The following is a 19,966-nucleotide window of genomic DNA, read 5'->3' as shown; positions in this document are numbered from 1 at the left end:
GGATCAACATGCCACATAAACACTGACAGGACCAGTGATGCAGTGTACTGGTGTGAGTCTAGATCAGGAGAGTCCACCAACGCAGTCAACATCACTGTACAGGGTATGATTTCATTACATGATGTTTTTCTTTGACTTATTACTTCAAACATCCCATTGTGTGTTGAGGAGGACAGCACACTGACATGTTAAGAGTTCTGCCCAACACTCTGCTGCATCATCTCTCCACTAATTAATGGTTTTCACTTAATAAACATAGTTGAGTATTTAATCACACTGTGATTTTAACCATGTATAAATATAGAATATAGATTTGTGGCTGATGTGTTCTTCAGTTTTAAGGTCCATGATCACCATTTAAAGTCCAGTGTGAAGGATTTAGTGATATTTAGCTGTGAGTTTACAGATTCAGCCAACTGAAAGGGTTCTTGAACATTAGACACACAAGGTGTATGAAGATGAAATGTCAGATTTTATGATCACTGTTAAATCAGTGACAACAATGTGAAAGAAAAAAACCCCAGTATGTCTTTTCTCATCTCTCTACATCAGCTCATTCTCAAGTTCCTCAACCAGCTGATCTCTGACTGAAACCTGGTATTCTTTGACTGTTTAACAGATGGAGATATGATCCTGCTGAGCCCTGCCCGTCCTGTGACTGAAGGACATTCTGTTAGTCTGAGCTGCAAATTAAGAAGCCAAACATTTGACTCCATTGTGTTTTTCTATCACAATGAGAAAGTCATTCAAAATGACAGCAGATGGGAGTTAAATATCTCTGCAGTGTCAAAGTCGGATGAAGGATTCTACAAGTGTCAACACTCAGGACGAGAGTCAGCACAGAGCTGGATGTCAGTTCAGGGTGAGTAGGATTAAAACAATTGCAGCATTTCTTTTAAACTGTTTTGACTGAGAAATACATTTAGATGAATATTGTTTTCCTAGTTATTCCAGCGGTGTCCAGGCCTGACAGCTCTTCATTTCCTGTACTGTTGATTGTTGGGCTGGTTTGTGGAATTGTTCTTGTTATTCCTCTGCTCGTTTTGTTTTGCTACAGAGCATCCAAGGGTGAGACCTTATTCTTCTATTATTACATGTTCTTTAATTATTCAAATAGAAACACATACTCTGACCTCCTGAGAGAGAACAGCATTATAACAACCATCTAACAACAAGTGTCTCTTTCACAGATTCAGGCTTCTTCAGGTAGGTGCAACACTCTCTCATCTCATGTTGAACGTAACATCAACAAATTTTTATGTTCTTATTTAAATGTTCTGTATCTGATACGTGTTGTAGACCAGTCCAGTCTGAGAGCACCAACGCAGATCGTGCGGACTACAAGAATGGTCATTACTCTCCTCTTCTCCAGGGTAAGCAGTTGAACTAATATAATAAATCTAATCTTATATTGAGATTGAGGAGTCACGTGCCGATTTGGGTTGATTTGGGCAGGGTCTGAGCCGGTCGGCCATGATGGTAGGAGACGCAATCGGTTGTCAGGGGCAACGCCTGCAAAACTTCACAGAGGCGCGACTTAACAGTCCAGAGCTCTTTGATTTTTGCGCATTTATTATTTCGGCAGGACAGAGATGGATCTTCGAATATGAGAAAGAAAAGGAAGAAAGTAAAGCAATGCAAAAAGATAAAGTGAAAGAAAAGGGACCTTACAGGAACAAGCTCACACCAAGCGCATAACAGTGGTATTTGGACAAGCTCTCGGACATCTATAATATCGACCCATACGAGCTCCCTGCAGCGGAATGGCACAGAGACCTGGATCGTTTATCTCCATGCACATACATGGACTTCGTCAATTACCTTGTTTTTGGTCTAAGTTAGTACACAATGCAGGAGTTTAAAAGCCACAAGTCTTTGGAAAGTTACGAGACTTTCTGCTGTGGCTGGGTGCAGGACTTGGCCATCTACAAGCTTCCAGGTGGTGAAAATAGCGTTGTGCAAAAAGACATTTTTAGAGAACGTACCCGAGTGAAAATGCAGAGAACACACTCTCATCGACTGGGGGGTGCGATCGAAAGTAAGGTCCTTTCTTCTTATTGCAGCCAACCAAGCAATCCGGCGTCTCCTCGTCAGGTCAGAGACTTGCTCTCCTTACTGTCCATTTCGGCAACCTAAAAAACTGTATCCCATTGTTCCTATGTTTTCCATATGTATCGTGTGAGGTACTGGAGCAGTTTTTAACGCAGCAGTGACTTCCAGGCATGGTAAAACAGTGCGGAATTGTAAAAACCTCCTCTACTACCGAGTTAAGAACACATGTAAACAATCGTGTTTTGCCGCCGGCATCCTGCCATCATGGCGGAGAGGGGGAAGATCCCGCGATATCAAGGGGAGGGGCTCTGTACCATGACGACAACTCCTCACTCTCAATACTTATACATTGGGACAAAAGTCTGAGACCATTGAAAATCTCTAATATTGTCACGTGAACCTGGAAATAATCAGAATATGTGAGTCTGAGCACCAAATCATTTCCAGACTCAATCTTTCTAAAGGGGAGGTGCAGGTAACAATATAAACTGTGAAACACTTGACAGAAACTGGATCAGTTGGATCCAAAGACAGACCCAAAATGACCACACCTATAGAAGATCAATAAATCAAGCTTCGCTCCCTGAAAGATAGAAAAGCAACTTCATCACAGATACAGAATTTGATAAACACACACACAAGAATCCAATCAGGTGAAGTGTGACAAAGGAAAGCTGTGTTGTAGTCGTCTCGAAGACGATCAGCCGATCCTGAAGCACTTCTCAAGGCCCCCACACACCGCCCAGACTCAAACCAACAGCCAACTGCCTGTATCCGACCACTCCGTTGCCTCTTGTCTGACCCGTTGGGCAGAAAAGTAGCATTGAACACACCGCTTTGACGTGCAGCCAACTCCACGGTAGCATTCACGTTCTGCGCTTGCGCAAGATGCAATAAGTGGGTGGCGCTTGTGTTGTGTATAAAAAAGACGCTGGACTAGAGGTTTATGCATGCAACTCTCTTTACTTTAGATCAAAACGAAATGTAACTATTTCAGCTAAAAACAGCTGCATATTAAACATGCAGCAAGGCATTACCAAACGAACACAGATTAATTTGTCCTGAATGGACACAATAACAGCTAGGCTCGTGCCAGTACTCCAAAACATGAAAACAAGAAATGACGGAACGGAGTGCGTAGAAAACCAAAGCACACACAGTATTCTGCCCCTCCCACACACACCGCTGATTGGCTAGCACACAACCAATCAGAGAATCCATTGGCTCAGACGGCCAACGGCCCACCTCCTCAGACTTCGCATGTTGAATCGGATCAGACAACGCCCGCGTGGCTCCAAAAGCTTCCGACACAGCTGAACACACCGAACAGATTTGTACCCGACCTCGTCCCGAGTCTCTCCAAATGCTTCAGACGTCCAACGGTTGGGCCAGTGTGTTCCTGCCTTTAATGAACAAGATGAAAGACTGGAGGTGGGTTAAGAAACACCAGAATTCTTCAAAGAATCAACTTTTAACTCAAACTGTTAAGCTGATATTATCATTTGCAGAAGAGAATTGTTGCGTGGTCTCAGTCTTCCATCCATCCATCCATTTTCTTCCGCTTATACGGGGCCGTGTCGCGGGGGCAGCTGTCTGAGCAGGGACGCCCAGACTTCCCTCACCCCGGACAGTTCCTCTAGCTCCCCCGGGAGGATCCCAAGGCGTTCCCAGGCCAGCCGAGTGACATAGTTACTCCAGCGTGTCCTGGGTCTTCCCCGGGGTCTCCTCCTGGTGGGACATACCAGGAACACCTCCTGAGGGAGGCGTCCCGGGGGCATCCAATACAGATGCTCGAGCCACCTCAGCTGGCTCTTCTCGATGTGGAGGAGCAGCAGCTCTACTCCGAGCTCCTCCCGGTTGACAGAGCTCCTCACCCTATCTCTAAGGGAGCGCCCCGCCACCCTGCAGAGGAAACTCATTTCGACTGCTTGTATCCGGGATCTTATTCTTTCGGTCACGACCCAAAGTTCATGACCATAGGTGAGGGTAGGAACGTAGATTGACCGGTGAATCGGTCTCTTCACCACGACAGACCGATACAACGACTGCATTACTGCGGCTGCTGCACCGATCCGCCTGTCAATCTCACGCTCCATCCTTCCCTCACTCATGAACAAGACCCCAAGATACTTGAACTCCTCCACTTGAGGCAAGAACTCTCCCCCAACCTGGAGGGAGCAAGCCACCTTTTCCAGTCGAGAACCATGGCCTCAGACTTGGAGGTGCTGATTTTCATCCCAGCTGCTTCACACTCGGCTGCAAACTGCCCCAGAACATGCTGGAGGTCCTCGCTCGACGGAGCCAACAAGACAACATCGTCCGCAAAATGCAGAGATGGAATCCAGTGGCTCCCGAACCAGACCCCCTCTGGCCCCTGACTGCACCTAGAAATTATGTCAATAAAAATAATGAACAGAACCGGTGACAAAGGGCAGCCCTGCCGGAGTCCAACATGCACCGGGAACAGGTCTGACTTACTGCCGGCAAAGCCAACCAAGCTCCTGCTCCGGTCGTACAGGGACCGTACAGCCCTTAACAGAGGGCCTCCGACCCCATACTCCCGGAGCACCTCCCACAGAATGCCACGAGGGACACGGTCGAATGCCTTCTCCAAGTCCACAAAACAGATGTGGACTGGTTGAGCAAACTCCCATGAACCCTCGAGCACCCTGCGGAGGGTATAGAGCTGGTCCAGTGTTCCACGGCCAGGACGAAAACCGCATTGTTCCTCCTGAATCTGGGGTTTGATTATCGGCCAAATTCTCCTCTCCAGTACTCTGGAGTAGACTTTCCCAGGGAGGCTGAGGAGTGTGATCCCCCCATAGTTGGAACACACCCTCTCAAGCTCAACCCCACGTCCCCCTTTTTGAATAGAGGGACCACCATCCCGGTCTGCCAGTCCAGAGGCACTGTCCCCGACTGCCACGCGATGCTGCAGAGACGTGTCAGCCAAGACAGCCCCACAACATCCAGAGTCTTGAGGTACTCAGGGCGGATCTCATCCACCCCTGGTGCTTTGCCACTGAGGAGCTTCCCAACGACCTCAGTGACTTCGGCTTGGGTGATGAATGAATCCACCTCTGAGTCCCCAGCCTCTGCTTCCTATATGGAAGGCGTGTCAGTGGGATTGAGGAGATCCTCAAAGTATTCCTTCCATCGCCCAAGGTCAACAGGTCGAGGTCAACAGCTCCCCACCTCCACCGTAAACAGTGTTGGTGGAGGGCTGCTTCCCCCTCCTGAGGCGCCGGATGGTTTGCCAGTATTTCCTCGAGGCTGACCGATAGTCCTCCTCCAGGGCCTCCCCGAACTCTTCCCAGACCCAAGTTTTTGCTTCCGCGACCGCCCGTGCTGCCGGTCTCAGTCTTTTTGAGCCTATAAAAACATTTTGAATGATCCAAAGAATCTGAGGTCTCACATGATTCATTAGTTGTTATAGCTGAAGTGATTAAACTCAACTTATCTTGACATTTATTTCTCTGTAGAAGATGTTTGGCTCTCTGAAGCAATCAGAGGCCGTCAAGAAGCTGAACATGGAACAGTTTATACCTTTTATTCACCATGGAGCTGTTAGAAATACCAGAATAAGACTATTAACTGACAATGATTCCATCTGATCAAAGATTAATCCAATAATCTCACATATTCTTTGATTGTAAAAACACTGAGAGAGGATTTTTTAGAAACAGTGGAGACAGGGTAGGGAGAGAAAGAGAGGGGGGGGAGAGAAGGAATGTAGGATAGACGAGAGAGTAGGATAGGGAGAAGTAGTGTTGTGTCGGTCATGAACGTGTCGTTCGGAATCACTTCATGAACTGATTCGTTCCTTTCTCAGTTCAGTTGAGCTCAGCCGTGAGCATGAGAAAACATGTTGATCGTGACGTCGTCCTGAATCTTTCTTATTGACTTTCTGTTTCTTTCAGCTCAATAAAGAAATCTGTATCAACTAAACCAACAGAACGGAAGACAACATGAAAAACTCCATCTGTACTTTGACAGCTTCTCTGTGATCACTGTGTGCAGCTGTGCTGAACAAATAACACACAGCATTTTGTAAAGTGATTCTAACAGCAGCTCATTTAAAATAACTATCATATGGTTTTAATCTTCTTTTGTATTTGGTATAAAGAGTTAAGATCATCACGTAAAATCATTGAAATGTTTGGTTGTTTACGTCCGGTATGTTCTGACACCTTTGTTGTTGTTTGCTGTTGCAGAGAACAAATATTATGTGTAGACACTCGGTACGAGGTGATTGATATTTGATATTTCAAAGTCAGCTTCTTTTGTAGCTTTTGATGAAAAAGAGTTAAACATTTATAACATTTAATGTATTTTATCTGAAAAACACTTCCTGTTAACATACAAGCTTCTTCTGTCATTTTAAAAATGCTTGATATTCTCTATATTTCATGTTTTTATATATATAAATGTATTTTTAAAAGGTGGTTGACCATTTTCTGCATCAATAAACTTGTTCCATCAATAAGCTGTCAGCAGTGTTCCTCATTGATTTAGAGGGAACAAAAGGAATATAACTGGAGTAACTTTAGTTTGAAAAGTCGCTTCCTCTTTGTGTCACTACTCACTCTTCATCTGTGAATTAGAGTTGAGCCGGTTCAGACAAATGTTGTCCTCCATGTCATTTATCTTCATGTCTTGTCGTAGATAATGTATACAAAATGTATAACATGCAGCCAAAACTCTGAGAAGAATCAACACAGACACAGGGTACAAAATTGGGTTCCGTTTATTGCTGGGCTGACCGAGCCTTTATTACCTCAGTTGTTTACACAGTTTCTTAGTGATGATCTGGACCACCACCAAAATGTCAAGATGTTCAGTGCCTCATTGTTCTCTATCTTTCCTAAAAATCATGTAACTTCCAGTAATTGTTCCAAAGTTTGTGTGCGTGTTTCACGCATACACGTATGTGTGTGTGCTGTTATCAGTGTTTCTCAGTCTCTGTTTGTCTCAGGCTTCAGTACAGAATAACACATTATAATTTAAGGTCAATACTGGTCACTTAGTCAGGCCAGATTTCTCAATAGTCTCGACATGATGCTTCATACTGTGGAACTGTTTTATATCTCATTTACATTTCTTTATGTTTTAACTGGCACCAGAGGTAGTTTCAAAATAAAAGTCAGGAGAATATATGAAACCATTTTAGGGGGTTTGAACATTGTTTGGAACATTTAAGGGAACTAGTGCAGTGCCCGTAAGAAAAATGTATTCCTATAGAAAAGTGGGAGGTTAAGTAGCAAATGAGGCTGTGTTTGAAGGTAGGACATCAGGAATATTTAGGTTTGTTGTGAAATCCGATATTCCAGGGTATAATTGGCCGTTTTTGACTATTTTTGATTTTGCCATTATATTTCACCTTAAAAACTATTTACTTGGTGTCATTATTTTCAGCACAACCTCACATGTGTGACTGTACAGTAATGTTTTTATTTTGACATACTGTATTAACACAATGGACCTAAAATCACCAAAAAAAACATAAAATCCGAGTAGAAAAAGTAAAAAAAGATTACTGTGAAAACCACAAATATGTTTAACAAACCATTTTTTATTACTTATAATGCAAATATAAATTGTTGTTTGCTAAATATGTGCATACATTTTAAAAATTTACAAAGTTATATGTAACTATTTACATTTAAATGCAGGCAATGCTCATTCAGCCGTCTCCTCATTGTTTTGACTCATTAAACAAAAAAACGACTCCACTACACACTAAACACACTACACCAAACACTACATAACACACAAACTATATACTCCAACCACGCTAAATGTCACAAATCTCTCACCTCTCTATATCGCTGTCTATACACCAACCGTCGTTGCCTGTCATTTATCTGCCTCCGTCCCTTCCACAACTTCCTGTTCCTCAACAACCAAATTTGCTGCTTGGACACTTTCATGACAAAAGTCCGTTTTTACCGTTTCTTCCTGCACCAGACACAAAGCAAAAGGTGACAGCAATTTTCGCGAAAAAGCGTGGCAGACATTATTTACCATGAGTCGAGTTTTGGACGTGCCGGTGGGTCCGGTCCGTCGACTCGGGAGGTGGGCCGTGTATGGGTGGGCTAGCAGCTAGCTACACACGAACATCCACAGATTCCGATTCCACTTTGTTGTCCGCGCATCTCCGGATCTCCTCAGACCCGAACAGACTCGGTCCAGACTCTTTTAGTCTCATTAATTCACAACAGTCTGTTTAGATGCACAGAACAGAACGGGACCGAACCGCCGGCAAAATCCCGATCCAGCTCCCGCCGCTGCAGGTATAAATCCGCTTGTTTCTTAATGTGTGGGGTGGCGGTGGGCTCTGCAGTGATTGGCCCTGGTGTGCATGTGACTGTGGTGGCTCCGGTGGACAATACTCATGGAATTTGTAAAGCATTTCTGAAATAATTTATTAACGGTATCATTGCAGTCCAAACAAATGCGAAGTCGCACACCATTGAACCACGCAGCAGCCATGTTGAAACTCTCAGGTCAGTCTGATCCTGATCTGCAGAGATATTTGAGGCACACACACACAGACAGACAGACAGACAGAGATACCTTGCTTTTATGAGAGATAATAGCTCAAAACTGAAGAAAGTATATGAAAAAGGTCATTTTAGACATTTTAATGTACAAATGTTTCATATTATTATATAAACGCGACACCAAAAAAAAGTTATGACCTAATTTTATATTAAATTCAGTTTCGAGAGTATGAAGCACACATACAGGATGTACAGTTCTACACAGTATAATCATACAACAACAACAACAACACACAAATGAACTCAATGAAATGTTAATGAGTTTATGATATGATTAGATGTAATGGTCATAATGGATACATTTGGAAAATAAACATTGCCACTGCAGATACACACAGTCAGCTTTGCGTTGTGGTCAGGTCTGACATTAACAATGCATCCTGTTTCACATCTGTGGTCTTTCAAGTGTATTGTAAGTACAGCAAAATAACCCTCATGTTGTGTTTCATGTTAAACAATTTTGTGTTCCCGGTCAAAAATGACCGTTCCATTTAAACTCATCATAAAAACTGTATAATACATATATTATCACTACTTGTTGTGTTAGATCTTTTTATCAACTTCAGTTCTTGTGAACATTACAAGTTTTGAACTTCTATTTGTTATTTATGGCCTGTATACCTCACTGATCTGAGTGTATACATCTTGAATTTGAGTTCTAAAAAGCATCATTTCTGGATTATTTTGACTATAAAAAATAATCAGATGAAACATAGTATATTGTTTATCACAGACTACTTTGGGTCAAAGTTACCAAGGACATTTGTTTTGAAACCATTTAATTTCTTTATACAGTCACATAAAGTAACACTAGTCGTGTTTCTGGTCAAAGGGTTAGGTGGGTCTCAGGTGGGGATGAAGACCAGGATAAGTTCTGTGAGAAATTTACATAGGATTCCTTCTTGTTTATCAAGTGTATTGTAAGGACAGGAAGGAGAGAGAGATTGTCACACTGCCTGAGGTGTCACATGAGCCACAGGAGGGGGCACATCCCCACATTGGAATGTACACAAAGTTTAGATAAGATAACATTTGCTGTCCCATCTGTTACATCAAAGGGTCACTGTCCTGGGAAGACAGGACACACCAAAATATCAAAGAGTCCTTTATCTGTAAAGAAGATGTTTTATGACTGTTGTAAATGAAGGTAACCTCCTCTCTGTTCTGTACTTAAGGGGTAACAATTTAGAGTTTGTCAGAGAACGCGTTTACGCCTTCTACTCCACGCTGCGTGTTATTAAATGACATCTGATTCATACGCTGAAGTCTGAAATTCTTCGGAGATTTAGCACTCTCTACCTCACAAGGAGAATTTCCACGGCAGTTCCCATTCTTTGACCTGAATGTGACAGCAGCCTCAGCATGGCCATCCTCTTCATCACTGGATTCCTCCCCATCAGTTGATTCTTGGTCTGGATTATATTCTGTGTCGTCTTCATCTTCTGACACTTCCTCATCTAATCCATCCTCACTGTCAGTTTCCTGGCCTCTCTCCTCCTCACCAGTGTGGTGATCACATATGTAATCAATAGCCTCACTTATGGTATATCGACGTGCCATGGTGCTGCCACACAATGAACTGTGAGCAAGGCCTCAAAAAAGCATTTATATAGGCTACCAAAGCTGTGTGTGTGTGTGTGTGGTGTGTGTGCATGTGTGTGTGTGTCCATATGACAAATGAGGATGTACCTGAGATCAGTTTTTTACACTAATTGTAGTCTCCCCCATTCATTTCTAATGACTGGTCATTTTTGACCGGGAACACCAAGAGTGTACAAAAGTTGAATAAAATACACAAAATTGTATGCAAATAAATACTATTTATTTTGTGTGTTGAAATCCTCTTTGTGGACAAAGTCATGGACTCTTAGGTCAGTCTGATCAAATTAAGTACATTTTTCAGAGATAAAACTTTTAAATCGGACAGATTTGACCGGAACACAACATAAGGGATAAGTAAAGCCTTGGAGCAAAAAGTATTCAAGTCTTCTTGAAATGTCAGGATGAAGAAGAACCTTAATCTTAAAATGGAAATATGATTGCCCTCAACTCTGTTCTTTAAATGTGCAGGTCCTCCTGCATGTTGTTTGCAGGACTGATGTATGTACAGGGTCATGTTGACTGTCACTGTCCAACTGTAAAGTGTGTTAATAAAGCAATATCAAAGAGCTGCTGACTACTGTTAGATCCCGAGCTTTACCCCTGTCCAGGAGGTACTCGACCAGCTCTCCGTTATAAAGGGTTAGATCCCTATAACCTATAAAAGGTTGCAAAAAAGTGGGAATTTTAAATAGGGATTTTAAGCTGGTAATGAGGAGACTCGCCTAGCTTCTAACTGCCTGAATCCGAACGTCTACCTTGCTTCCTCTGGTCTGGCACCTACAAACAAGTTCCAGAGACTCAGTGAGTATAATTGTTGAAAAGATTCACTGACCTGTCTTAGAATAATACCAATCCATCATATGCCCCTCCAAAAAAAGAAATCAAATAATGTAAATGTATTTCTTCTCATGAATGATGAATGAAATACGAACATTTCGATCTTAATCACTGGACACAGAACTCCGTCCAGAGACCTTCAGAATCACAGGTGCTCAAAGATAAACAGGTGGCACATGGACCTGAGGGGTCCGTTTCACAAAGCAGGTTCAACAAACTCTGAGTCTAACCCTGAACTCTGAGTTGATCTACTCTGAGATAGGAAACTCTGAGTTTTCGGTTCCAGAACAGCAGATTTGAGTTAGTTTGATCAACTCGGAGTAGTTTCACCTGGAGTTAAGCGCGTGCACCACAAGTATAAAAAGACAGCATCAATGGAGCCCCGATTCGACGAGTCACCACGGCAACGGGGAAGAGGAGGGCTACGTTTTTCACCCCACTGAAATCAGAAATATTAATGCGCTCATACGGTGAGTTTGAGCACGTTTTTAGAAGGAAGTGTAACACCGCTGCAGCAGCAAAAGAGAGGGAGACGGCGTGGGAGAACATTGCTGCTCGGGTCAGTGCGTAAGTTTAAATGTAGTCCTTTGCAATCACAATAATATTACAGGGGGAAACTTGAGTGGTAGCCTATTAATTTATTTATTTTAGGTGCAATCCCGCGGGGGAGAAGCGCACTTGGCTGCAGCTTAAGATGAAACATAAAAACATTGTTCAAACAGGTAAGACCTGACCTAAAAGTAAATATTAAGTGGCTGTTTGACTGTACAGTTGTTTTATCCCCAACATAATGCTGTTTTCACTCACATAAATGTCTTCTCATTTATATCATGTTCTGTTAAATAATTAAGCCTATTTAAACTAACACAGACTTCTACTCAGCCAACAGAAAGAAAGCAGATGCCCGTAAAACGGGTGGTGGTGATAATTGTCTGGAAATGCAAGAACATCTATGCGCGGTCTGATAATCATCTCCCGACGAATATTTAATTCTCTGCGCAGTAATGCTGCACCTTCATCCACGGGATCATTATCAAAAGGACATGCCATGGTAGTGAAAATAGTCGCCACATAATATAACTTCTAATGTAGGCCTACTAGCTGATTTTTGCAACGATTTTCTCATAAACAGACGGCAGAACTATACTACGCCCAAACTCGCCTGCTGACTGAATGAATGAAGAAAATCAAATACCGTGTGTGGCTGAAAGAGGCGGAGACAGAGAGAAACTCGAGGTTTGTTGAGAAAAACCTGGTCCCGACCAGGTTAGGTTCAGAGAGTATGTTACCATGGTAACTGACCGAGAGCTTAAGTTTCCTCTCTCTGTGAAACAGGCTAGAGTTACCCCTCTTTCTCTAGTTTGAGTTACCTCCCTTTGTGAAACGGAAAACTCAGAGTTTCCCTCATTTCAGGGTTAACAGACTCAGAGTTTTCACTAAACCTGGGGTCCGTTTCACAAAGCAGGTTTAGCTACACAATGGCATGTTGTGCATGGAGGAGGGAGATGCATATACTTCATAGAGGATGCATGGATTAATAGATGATGGGTGCTGTAAAGGGAGCCAGCATGGATCCCAATGTACTTGCTACAACCAGTCAAAAAGCTGTTAGTTTAGCTCTAAACAGAACTACGAGTGGGTGGTGTCTGTAGTTTTCTGTGGATGCGTCCACGTGTAAGTATACTTACCCCAACTCGTTACTCTCAGAAGACGTCATTGGGCAGTTCACTGGCCAGAAAATATCACGTTTCATGTCATTTGGGTTGTCTGAATAAACCTCGTTATATATTCTACTCATGAACTCTCCCATTATTTGAAGATGTGCTAAAATACCATTCGTTAAAAAAATACTTAAGTACTTTTTAAGCCCAAGTACTTTACTGTGCTTAAGTAAATATTGTCATAAATGCCAGGAAACAATTATTATGTGAGCAATGAAAACCATTTATTGGTGACATTTAGCACACATTTTCCTCTTGAACCCACACGCATTGTGTGACCATCCATTGCACACACAGCACTGTGACCATGATCGCCACTTCTTCTTGCGGTTCTTCTTCTGGTCATAAAAATCTGCTCCACACACACTGCAGGCATAGCTTGTACCTTTGAATGTAAACCACATAAGTATCGGTTCATTCTACTATTTCATGACTAACATGACACATACTTGGATTTATTGTTACTTCAAGTATTTGTTTTATAGTAGTTCTCTATCCATAATCTCATCACTGTCAAACTGAAAAACATGTCAAGCACAGATATGTAGATGAAATGTGTACCTTCGATGACGGTTACAGCTTCAGCTACCTCAGCAGAGGAATGTGGGGGCCTTGCTGCTGCACCTAATTATACAGATGTAGATGTCTTTGCTTTACATATATTCATTAGGTACCATGTACACAGACATGAAGACAAGAGTAGTGTAATCATTACATTGCACACACTATAATGCATTAGATTGTAAACTTACTGAGAATGTGTTTAAGGTTTTGCAAAAAAAGTACTTGCGCAGTGTTTAAAGTTTGGCCAAAAAACAGTTTGATTCAAAAAATGAGTTCAGGCCACAGGGGGAATTTGGTTCAGAGAAAGGGGTTTAGGGTTTTAGCAAATGACAAAAACTAACACAAAAAGGCCACAAAAGAAAGGAATATCCCAAAATTTAGAGTTATAATAATTGATTTATATTCCTTTTTATAGTTTTGTTAGGCACTTACCGTCGTCAAACATGGATGCTAAAATTTCTTCCACTGTCTGAGCACAACCACAGGCATCCTCAGGTAAATGAACAAAGACATAATAAAAAAAATATACATAAAAAGTCATAACTTACCTATGTTTTATAGAATTGTGTATATTTGCCCATTTAAGACATTTTCTGGTTCTGCATACCATTTGTATCCATCTCGACAGCACTCAGTTGTGATGTGTCTAGATGGTTGACAAAAAAAGAGGGGTTCAAGGTATTGCTTGTGCAGGCTACAGAAACTAGGCATTAGCATCTCTTTTACCTTGTGATGTACATTCCATGGTATCCATAGGTGGTGGTGGTTCAGACTCTTTCCCTACTGAGGTCAAAGAACCACAACAATCTACAGTTAAACACATTGCATAAAGTTATACACATATTGCTTTTACTTTTATTACTCCATCGACAAAAAACATGTAAAGTACAGTGGGGCAAAAAAGTATTTAGTCAGCCACCAATTGTGCAAGTTCTCCCACTTGAGATGAGAGGCCTGTAATTTTCATCATAGGTATACCTCAACTATGAGACAAAATGAGAAAAATAAAAAAAAAAAATCCAGAAATCACTGTCTGATTTTTAAAGAATATATTTGCAAATTATGGTGGAAAATAATAATAATTTTTAATAATAATAAAAGTTTTCTGTAAGTCTTCACAAGGTTTTTTTCCCCACACACTGTTGCTGGTATTTTGGCCCATTCCTCCATGCAGATCTCCTCTAGAGCAGTGATGTTTTGGGGCTGTCGCTGGGCAACACGGACTTTCAACTCCCTCCAAAGATTTTCTATGGGGTTGAGATCTGGAGACTGGCTAGGCCACTCCAGGACATTGAAATGCTTCTTATGAAGCAACTCCTTTGTTGCCCGGGCGGTGTGTTTGGGATCATTGTCATGCTGAAAGACCCAGCCACGTTTCATCTTCAGTGCCCTTGCTGATGGAAGGAGGTTTTCACTCATAATCTCACGATACATGGCCCCATTCATTCTTTCCTTTACACGGATCAGTCGTCCTGGTCCCTTTGCAGAAAAACAGCCCCAAAGCATGATGTTTCCACCCCCATGCTTCACAGTAGGTATGGTGTTCTTTGGATGCAACTCAGCATTCTTTCTCCTCCAAACACGACAAGTTGAGTTTTTACCAAAAATTTCTATTTTGGTTTCATCTGACATTCTCCCAATCCTCTTCTGGATCATCCAAATGCTCTCTAGCAAACTTCAGACATGCCTGGACATGTACTGGCTTAAGCAGGGGGACACATCTGGCACTGCAGGATTTGAGTCCCTGGTGGCGTAGTGTGTTACTGATGGTAGCCTTTGTTTCTTTGGTCCCAGCTCTCTGCAGGTCATTCACTAGGTCCCCCCGGGTGGTTCTGGGATCTTTGCTCACCGTTCTTGTGATCATTTAGACCCCACGGGGTGAGATCTTGTGTGGAGTCCCAGATTGAGGGAGATTATCAGTGGTCTTGTGTCTTCCATATTTTAATAATTGCTCCCACAGTTGATTTCTTCACACCAAGCTGCTTACCTACTGCAGATTCAGTCTTCCCAGCCTGGTGCAGGTCTAAAATTTTGTTTCTGGTGTCCTTTGACAGCTCTCTGGTCTTGGCCATAGTGGAGTTTGGAGTGTGACTGTTTGAGGTTGTGGACAGGTGTCTTTTATACTGATAACGGGTTCAAACAGGTGCCATTAATACAGGTAACGAGTGGAGGACAGAGGAGCCTCTGAAAGAAGTTACAGGTCTGTGAGAGCCAGAAATCTTGCTTGTTTGTAGGTGACCAAATACTTTTTTTTACCGAGGAATTTACCAATTAATTCATAAAAAAATCATACAATGTGATTTCCTGGACTCTTTCCCCCCATTCTGCCTCTCATAGTTGAAGTGTACCTATGATGAAAATTACAGGCCTCTCTCATCTTTTTAAGTGGGAGAACTTGCACAATTGGTGGCTGACTAAATACTTTTTTGCCCCACTGTAGCAGTATACATTCAATCAAGTTCTGAAACACTTAGGTATTGTGCTGCTTGCCCTAAAGTTTCAGGAGGGCTACAGCCAATCCCAGCTGTCATGTGGTGTACAGCCTGGAAAGGTTGCCAGTCTAATACAGATCAAACAAATACACTGATGGCCACATCTTCAGACAATTGAGTGTGTGTCTTTCGATTGTGGGAAAGGCCAGTTTACCTGAAAAAACTCATGCAGAAATGGGGTGAACATGCAAAGCAGGACCTTCTAGCTGAGAGGTGACTGAGATACTGCACCACCTTAGTTATTCAATATATTTACATCATAATTCACCACAATTTTAAGAAGCTGTCACTGATCGGCTTTTATGTCATACCTTGTGGTACAAGTTGGACTGCATCCACTTGAGGTGGTTCTGGTGAAACAGGGAACACATTTAAGAAAGGTTAAAGTCAAATATAATTCATGGACTACTCTTTGTAATTGCCAGAGGCAAACTTACTTATCTTGAATAATATTTGATCTGCTGCCTTTAAGATCATCTCGAGCTGCTTGCGTCCATAAAATGAAGGCTTCCTCAGTGTTCGGTCAGTTGGCAGCCCTTGAACCTCTATATCCAGTGTCTGGTTAGCCAGCGCCTGGTATGGCAGTCTTCCAGAGCCACCTGCAGCAACTTTACAAGATAAAATCAAAACCATTAGGTCAAGCTCACTTTACAGAAGCTGAAAAATTTATGAGATATGCTTTAAGGTCACTTTGTGCCCAGCATAAAACAGGTATATGTTATTATGACAAGAGCATTTCATATAATATACATAGTCAACAGATATTCACATGAGAAAGAATAAAGAAAATAAGCAAAACACTCAGAAAGACCTTCTACATATTTCATCAGTCAATCATAAAATCATTAAAAGACATAGTATACAGCATAGAGGTCAGGGCCAGGTTATATCTATATCAAATTTCAGACTAAGGAAAAGGTGATCTCAGTGACTTTGATTATTGCTGTTATGCTGAAAATCATTGCTGTCCTGGATTTGCCCATCTATAATCATTTAAAAATGATTAGGATTTCATTGTTAAATTTGTTAAGTTTATTGTTTTTGCAGGAAAGATAACTTACTGTATTTCTGGTTGAATAAGTCCTGGACTTTCTTCACCAGGTCATGGACAGACTCCACAGGAGATGGTGAAGAGCAGCTTGCTAAACATATGTACACAGAACATGTTGATTTCAAAATCAATTTAAACACAGGTTGGATTAATCCAGTGGACCTAAGTGACAAAACATGTTTGAGACAGTAGCGTACAGATACTCATGCAGCAGCAGCTGCATGATGGAACACACAGTGGAAAGATGAAAGTTTAGAGTTAATAGTGAATACAATGCTTATATAAGGACAAGACACAAAAAACATTATTTTATAATATATATTACCTGACATTTTAAGAGCAAACTTGTTTGCTGTGTCTGTTTCCTCCAGAAAGGCTGCAGCATTTTTACTGGAAACCTGAATCACTGATGTCACAGGATTCAGGCAGTCGACAGATAATGCAGCTGTTTCCACACCCAACTCCTCCAGTTTGGACACCTTCGCCACAACAAAATACAAAAGACATCTCATACTAAAAAAGGATCGGTAGAGCAAATGTTAGAATATTAGAAAATCAAGGTGCAAAGAAATCAATTTAAAATCTTCCTCTAAAAATTTACTCCTAGCAAGTATCTATCTGAGCAAATTTTACCACTGAACTTCACTAACACTCAAACCGTGTTCTGTGTTACTGTATATTTAAACAGGGCCACAACAACTCACTCAAGCAAATCTGCCTTAATGCAACACCATCACAGCTTCACTGAGATACAGTAACTCTAACAAACCTCAAACTTAAGCTGCTTTATGTGCCTCTTTATTTTCAGGGCCCTCATTTCAGGACTAAAGTCCTTTGGTGTGGTAGAAGCCTTTAAAGCTGCTGCCTCCTGCTTGTACCTCTCCCTGTCTTCTTGCCCTAAACTGGACCACTCTTTTATATCTTTCATGGTACCTGGGAAAAAAGTTTAGATCATTAACCTGTGTTATCTTTGCTCACAACAGTGATGTGTACAGAAAATATATCTTAAGTACAAGTATCTAGACTATAGCTGTTAGACCAAAGTTCCAAAACAACTCCTGTTAAACCTTTCCAACATGCTACGTGGATAGTAATGTTATGCAGTTACTAAAATTTCTCTGTTAAATGAAGAAAATACAGAATTCACAATATAAAATATATGTCAAAATTACTTACCTTTTTTTTTTTAAGACATCCCTGCAAAAGAGATTATATGCTGACAAATCCCTTGTCAGCAATTTGGGCTTTGGTGGGTTTGAGGGACTCTTGATAGCCCTCTTGTGATTCCCAATCCAGTTCTGAAAGAAAAAAATAATTTGACCTTTGTTATAACCTGTGTAAAATATTTAGAAATACACTATTTCTTCATGTTAGTATGAGCTGCTATTCTTAAACTTACAAATAGTTAAAGGGATAGTTACGTTTTCTTTTAAGTGTGTGGTTCTATGAGGACTCAAGGAGAATAGATAGATATATATTGCAGTTATTATACTGATGGGCAGGCGCGCAGATAGGATTTTGTAACTGGGTGGACCAGGCTGTCAGCAAATGATTTCAACTCAGTAAGTTATTTTTGTGTCGTTTCGGCTTTAACTAGCACTAAGTAGTTACTTTCGTAAATAGCCTAGGCTGCTAGGTTATTGCTCAGGATACAGGCGTTCTTCTTCGGATTTCCCTGCTACAGAGTCACATCACTTCAGCACCTTTGTGTTGAACAGCTCTGCTTGCTGTTTCACGGGGGGGGGGCGTTTTTGTTTGCCCATTGGTGCCAACCAGGCTATATAATACAACTATATAATGATTAACTTACAAGTTAATTCGCAAAGAAGCACAGCTGGAGACCGCCAACCCAGTCAGAGACAATATAAGCAGCAAACCGTGCGAAAAGATGTGTGGTCAATATGACCGCTTATGGCCGAAATAGGTAAAACATAAAATTTTTTCTTTGTCTTTTGTGTAATTTATATAAAAACTTGATCCAAGTAATATGTTTTCTCTATAAGTGTTGATATTTTCCTCGATTCCTAATATACACATTTAATGAAAGGAAATTAAATGTTTAATTAAACTTGATTTAACATGGAAGATCCTTTTGTGTTGTTTTTCATATGCCGTTATAGTGCAACATTTGGAATTGGGACATTGAGGTTAATGGGTAATTTTTTTGTACTCTGGTAAGGACTTGGTGTTTAATAGCTGAACTGTGGTAACTTCTCTTCTGGCAGATTTTTCTATAACAGTTTCCACTTTCTTTGTGTGGGTCCAGTGCAGTTGAGCATATGAAATAAGTTGAAAAGTAGGCTTACTGTAAATTCCTGTGGTTGGAGGGAAATATTGATACAGATTTCTAACCATCCAACCTTCATTTTGAATCACTTTGTCTATTCAGACTTAATTTCTTGTTATTTCACGACCTAGTAGGTGACTCTTGGATAGTTTCACCCCTGTAATCATTCATTGGTATCACATAATTATTGAATAATCAACTCTGGTAACAAGTACTAATTGGGAAACACTATGTGCATGTCTTTTACAAGAAAAATATGTTTCTAGACATTGTACTGTAAACATCAATGCTTAAATATAAAAGTGGCTGGTAAAAATGTTGAGGTTCTGGTAGAGTTTAGAATTAACCAGAGAAACCGAGTAAGGTTGCAAAACTGCGGAAAAACTGCAGAAAAAGCGTGGGTGTTGAACCCTCTCACCGGGAAAATCCACCACGGATGCCACGCCCCTGAGTGGGGGGGATGGATCGGGGTCACTATGAATCTGAGGGGGTCTTATCCCCCTCGTCCCTAGTGCCATCTGCGCACATGCTGATGGGACATGTGTACCCCATACAACCCCACTTCAAAAAACCTGAACTGTCCCCTTAACTACTCATAAATTTAAGAATTGGTAGAAAATAAACCAGACCTCTATGATACTGGTATCTAAACCAGTCGCAGAGCAACCCTCTACAATGAGCGGTGATCCTACTCGGGTCATTCCTCTCTCAAAGAATGACTGGAGCATTGTCCTGGTCTCTTCGCCTATTTTTGTTCGTTCTGTTGACAACAAAAGAGAAAAACATTTGAATAGAGA

The 19,966-nt window shown here is 41.5% G+C and overlaps 2 protein-coding genes across 2 annotated transcripts in view; one reads left to right on the top strand and one right to left on the bottom strand.

The window, feature by feature from the left end:
* Positions 1–6,540, top strand: part of LOC115588980 (uncharacterized) — a 654,211-nt gene extending 647,671 nt beyond the window's left edge. Inside the window, exon 12 of the mRNA XM_030429652.1 lies at positions 6,301–6,540. The gene's annotated coding sequence lies outside the window, so the exon portion shown is untranslated. The remainder of the gene's footprint in view (positions 1–6,300) is intronic.
* The window catches only part of LOC115589346 (uncharacterized), a 33,816-nt gene that overhangs the window by 12,914 nt on the left and 936 nt on the right, over positions 1–19,966 (bottom strand). Inside the window, exons 3-14 of the mRNA XM_030430189.1 lie at positions 19,799–19,929; positions 18,059–18,180; positions 17,652–17,815; positions 17,208–17,361; positions 16,893–16,973; positions 16,269–16,439; positions 16,143–16,181; positions 14,066–14,146; positions 13,930–13,985; positions 13,772–13,829; positions 13,337–13,399; positions 13,022–13,160 (exon numbers count right to left, since the gene is read on the bottom strand). Coding sequence (XP_030286049.1) covers positions 13,022–13,160; positions 13,337–13,399; positions 13,772–13,829; positions 13,930–13,985; positions 14,066–14,146; positions 16,143–16,181; positions 16,269–16,439; positions 16,893–16,973; positions 17,208–17,361; positions 17,652–17,810 — 1,001 coding nt within the window. The 5' untranslated portion in view covers positions 17,811–17,815; positions 18,059–18,180; positions 19,799–19,929. The remainder of the gene's footprint in view (positions 1–13,021; positions 13,161–13,336; positions 13,400–13,771; positions 13,830–13,929; positions 13,986–14,065; positions 14,147–16,142; positions 16,182–16,268; positions 16,440–16,892; positions 16,974–17,207; positions 17,362–17,651; positions 17,816–18,058; positions 18,181–19,798; positions 19,930–19,966) is intronic.

Source organism: Sparus aurata, chromosome 10 (assembly GCF_900880675.1).
Source record: "Sparus aurata chromosome 10, fSpaAur1.1, whole genome shotgun sequence".
NCBI lineage: Eukaryota > Metazoa > Chordata > Actinopteri > Spariformes > Sparidae > Sparus > Sparus aurata.
Note: the sequence above shows the minus strand (reverse complement) of the source record. Positions and strands in the feature narration are given on the sequence as shown.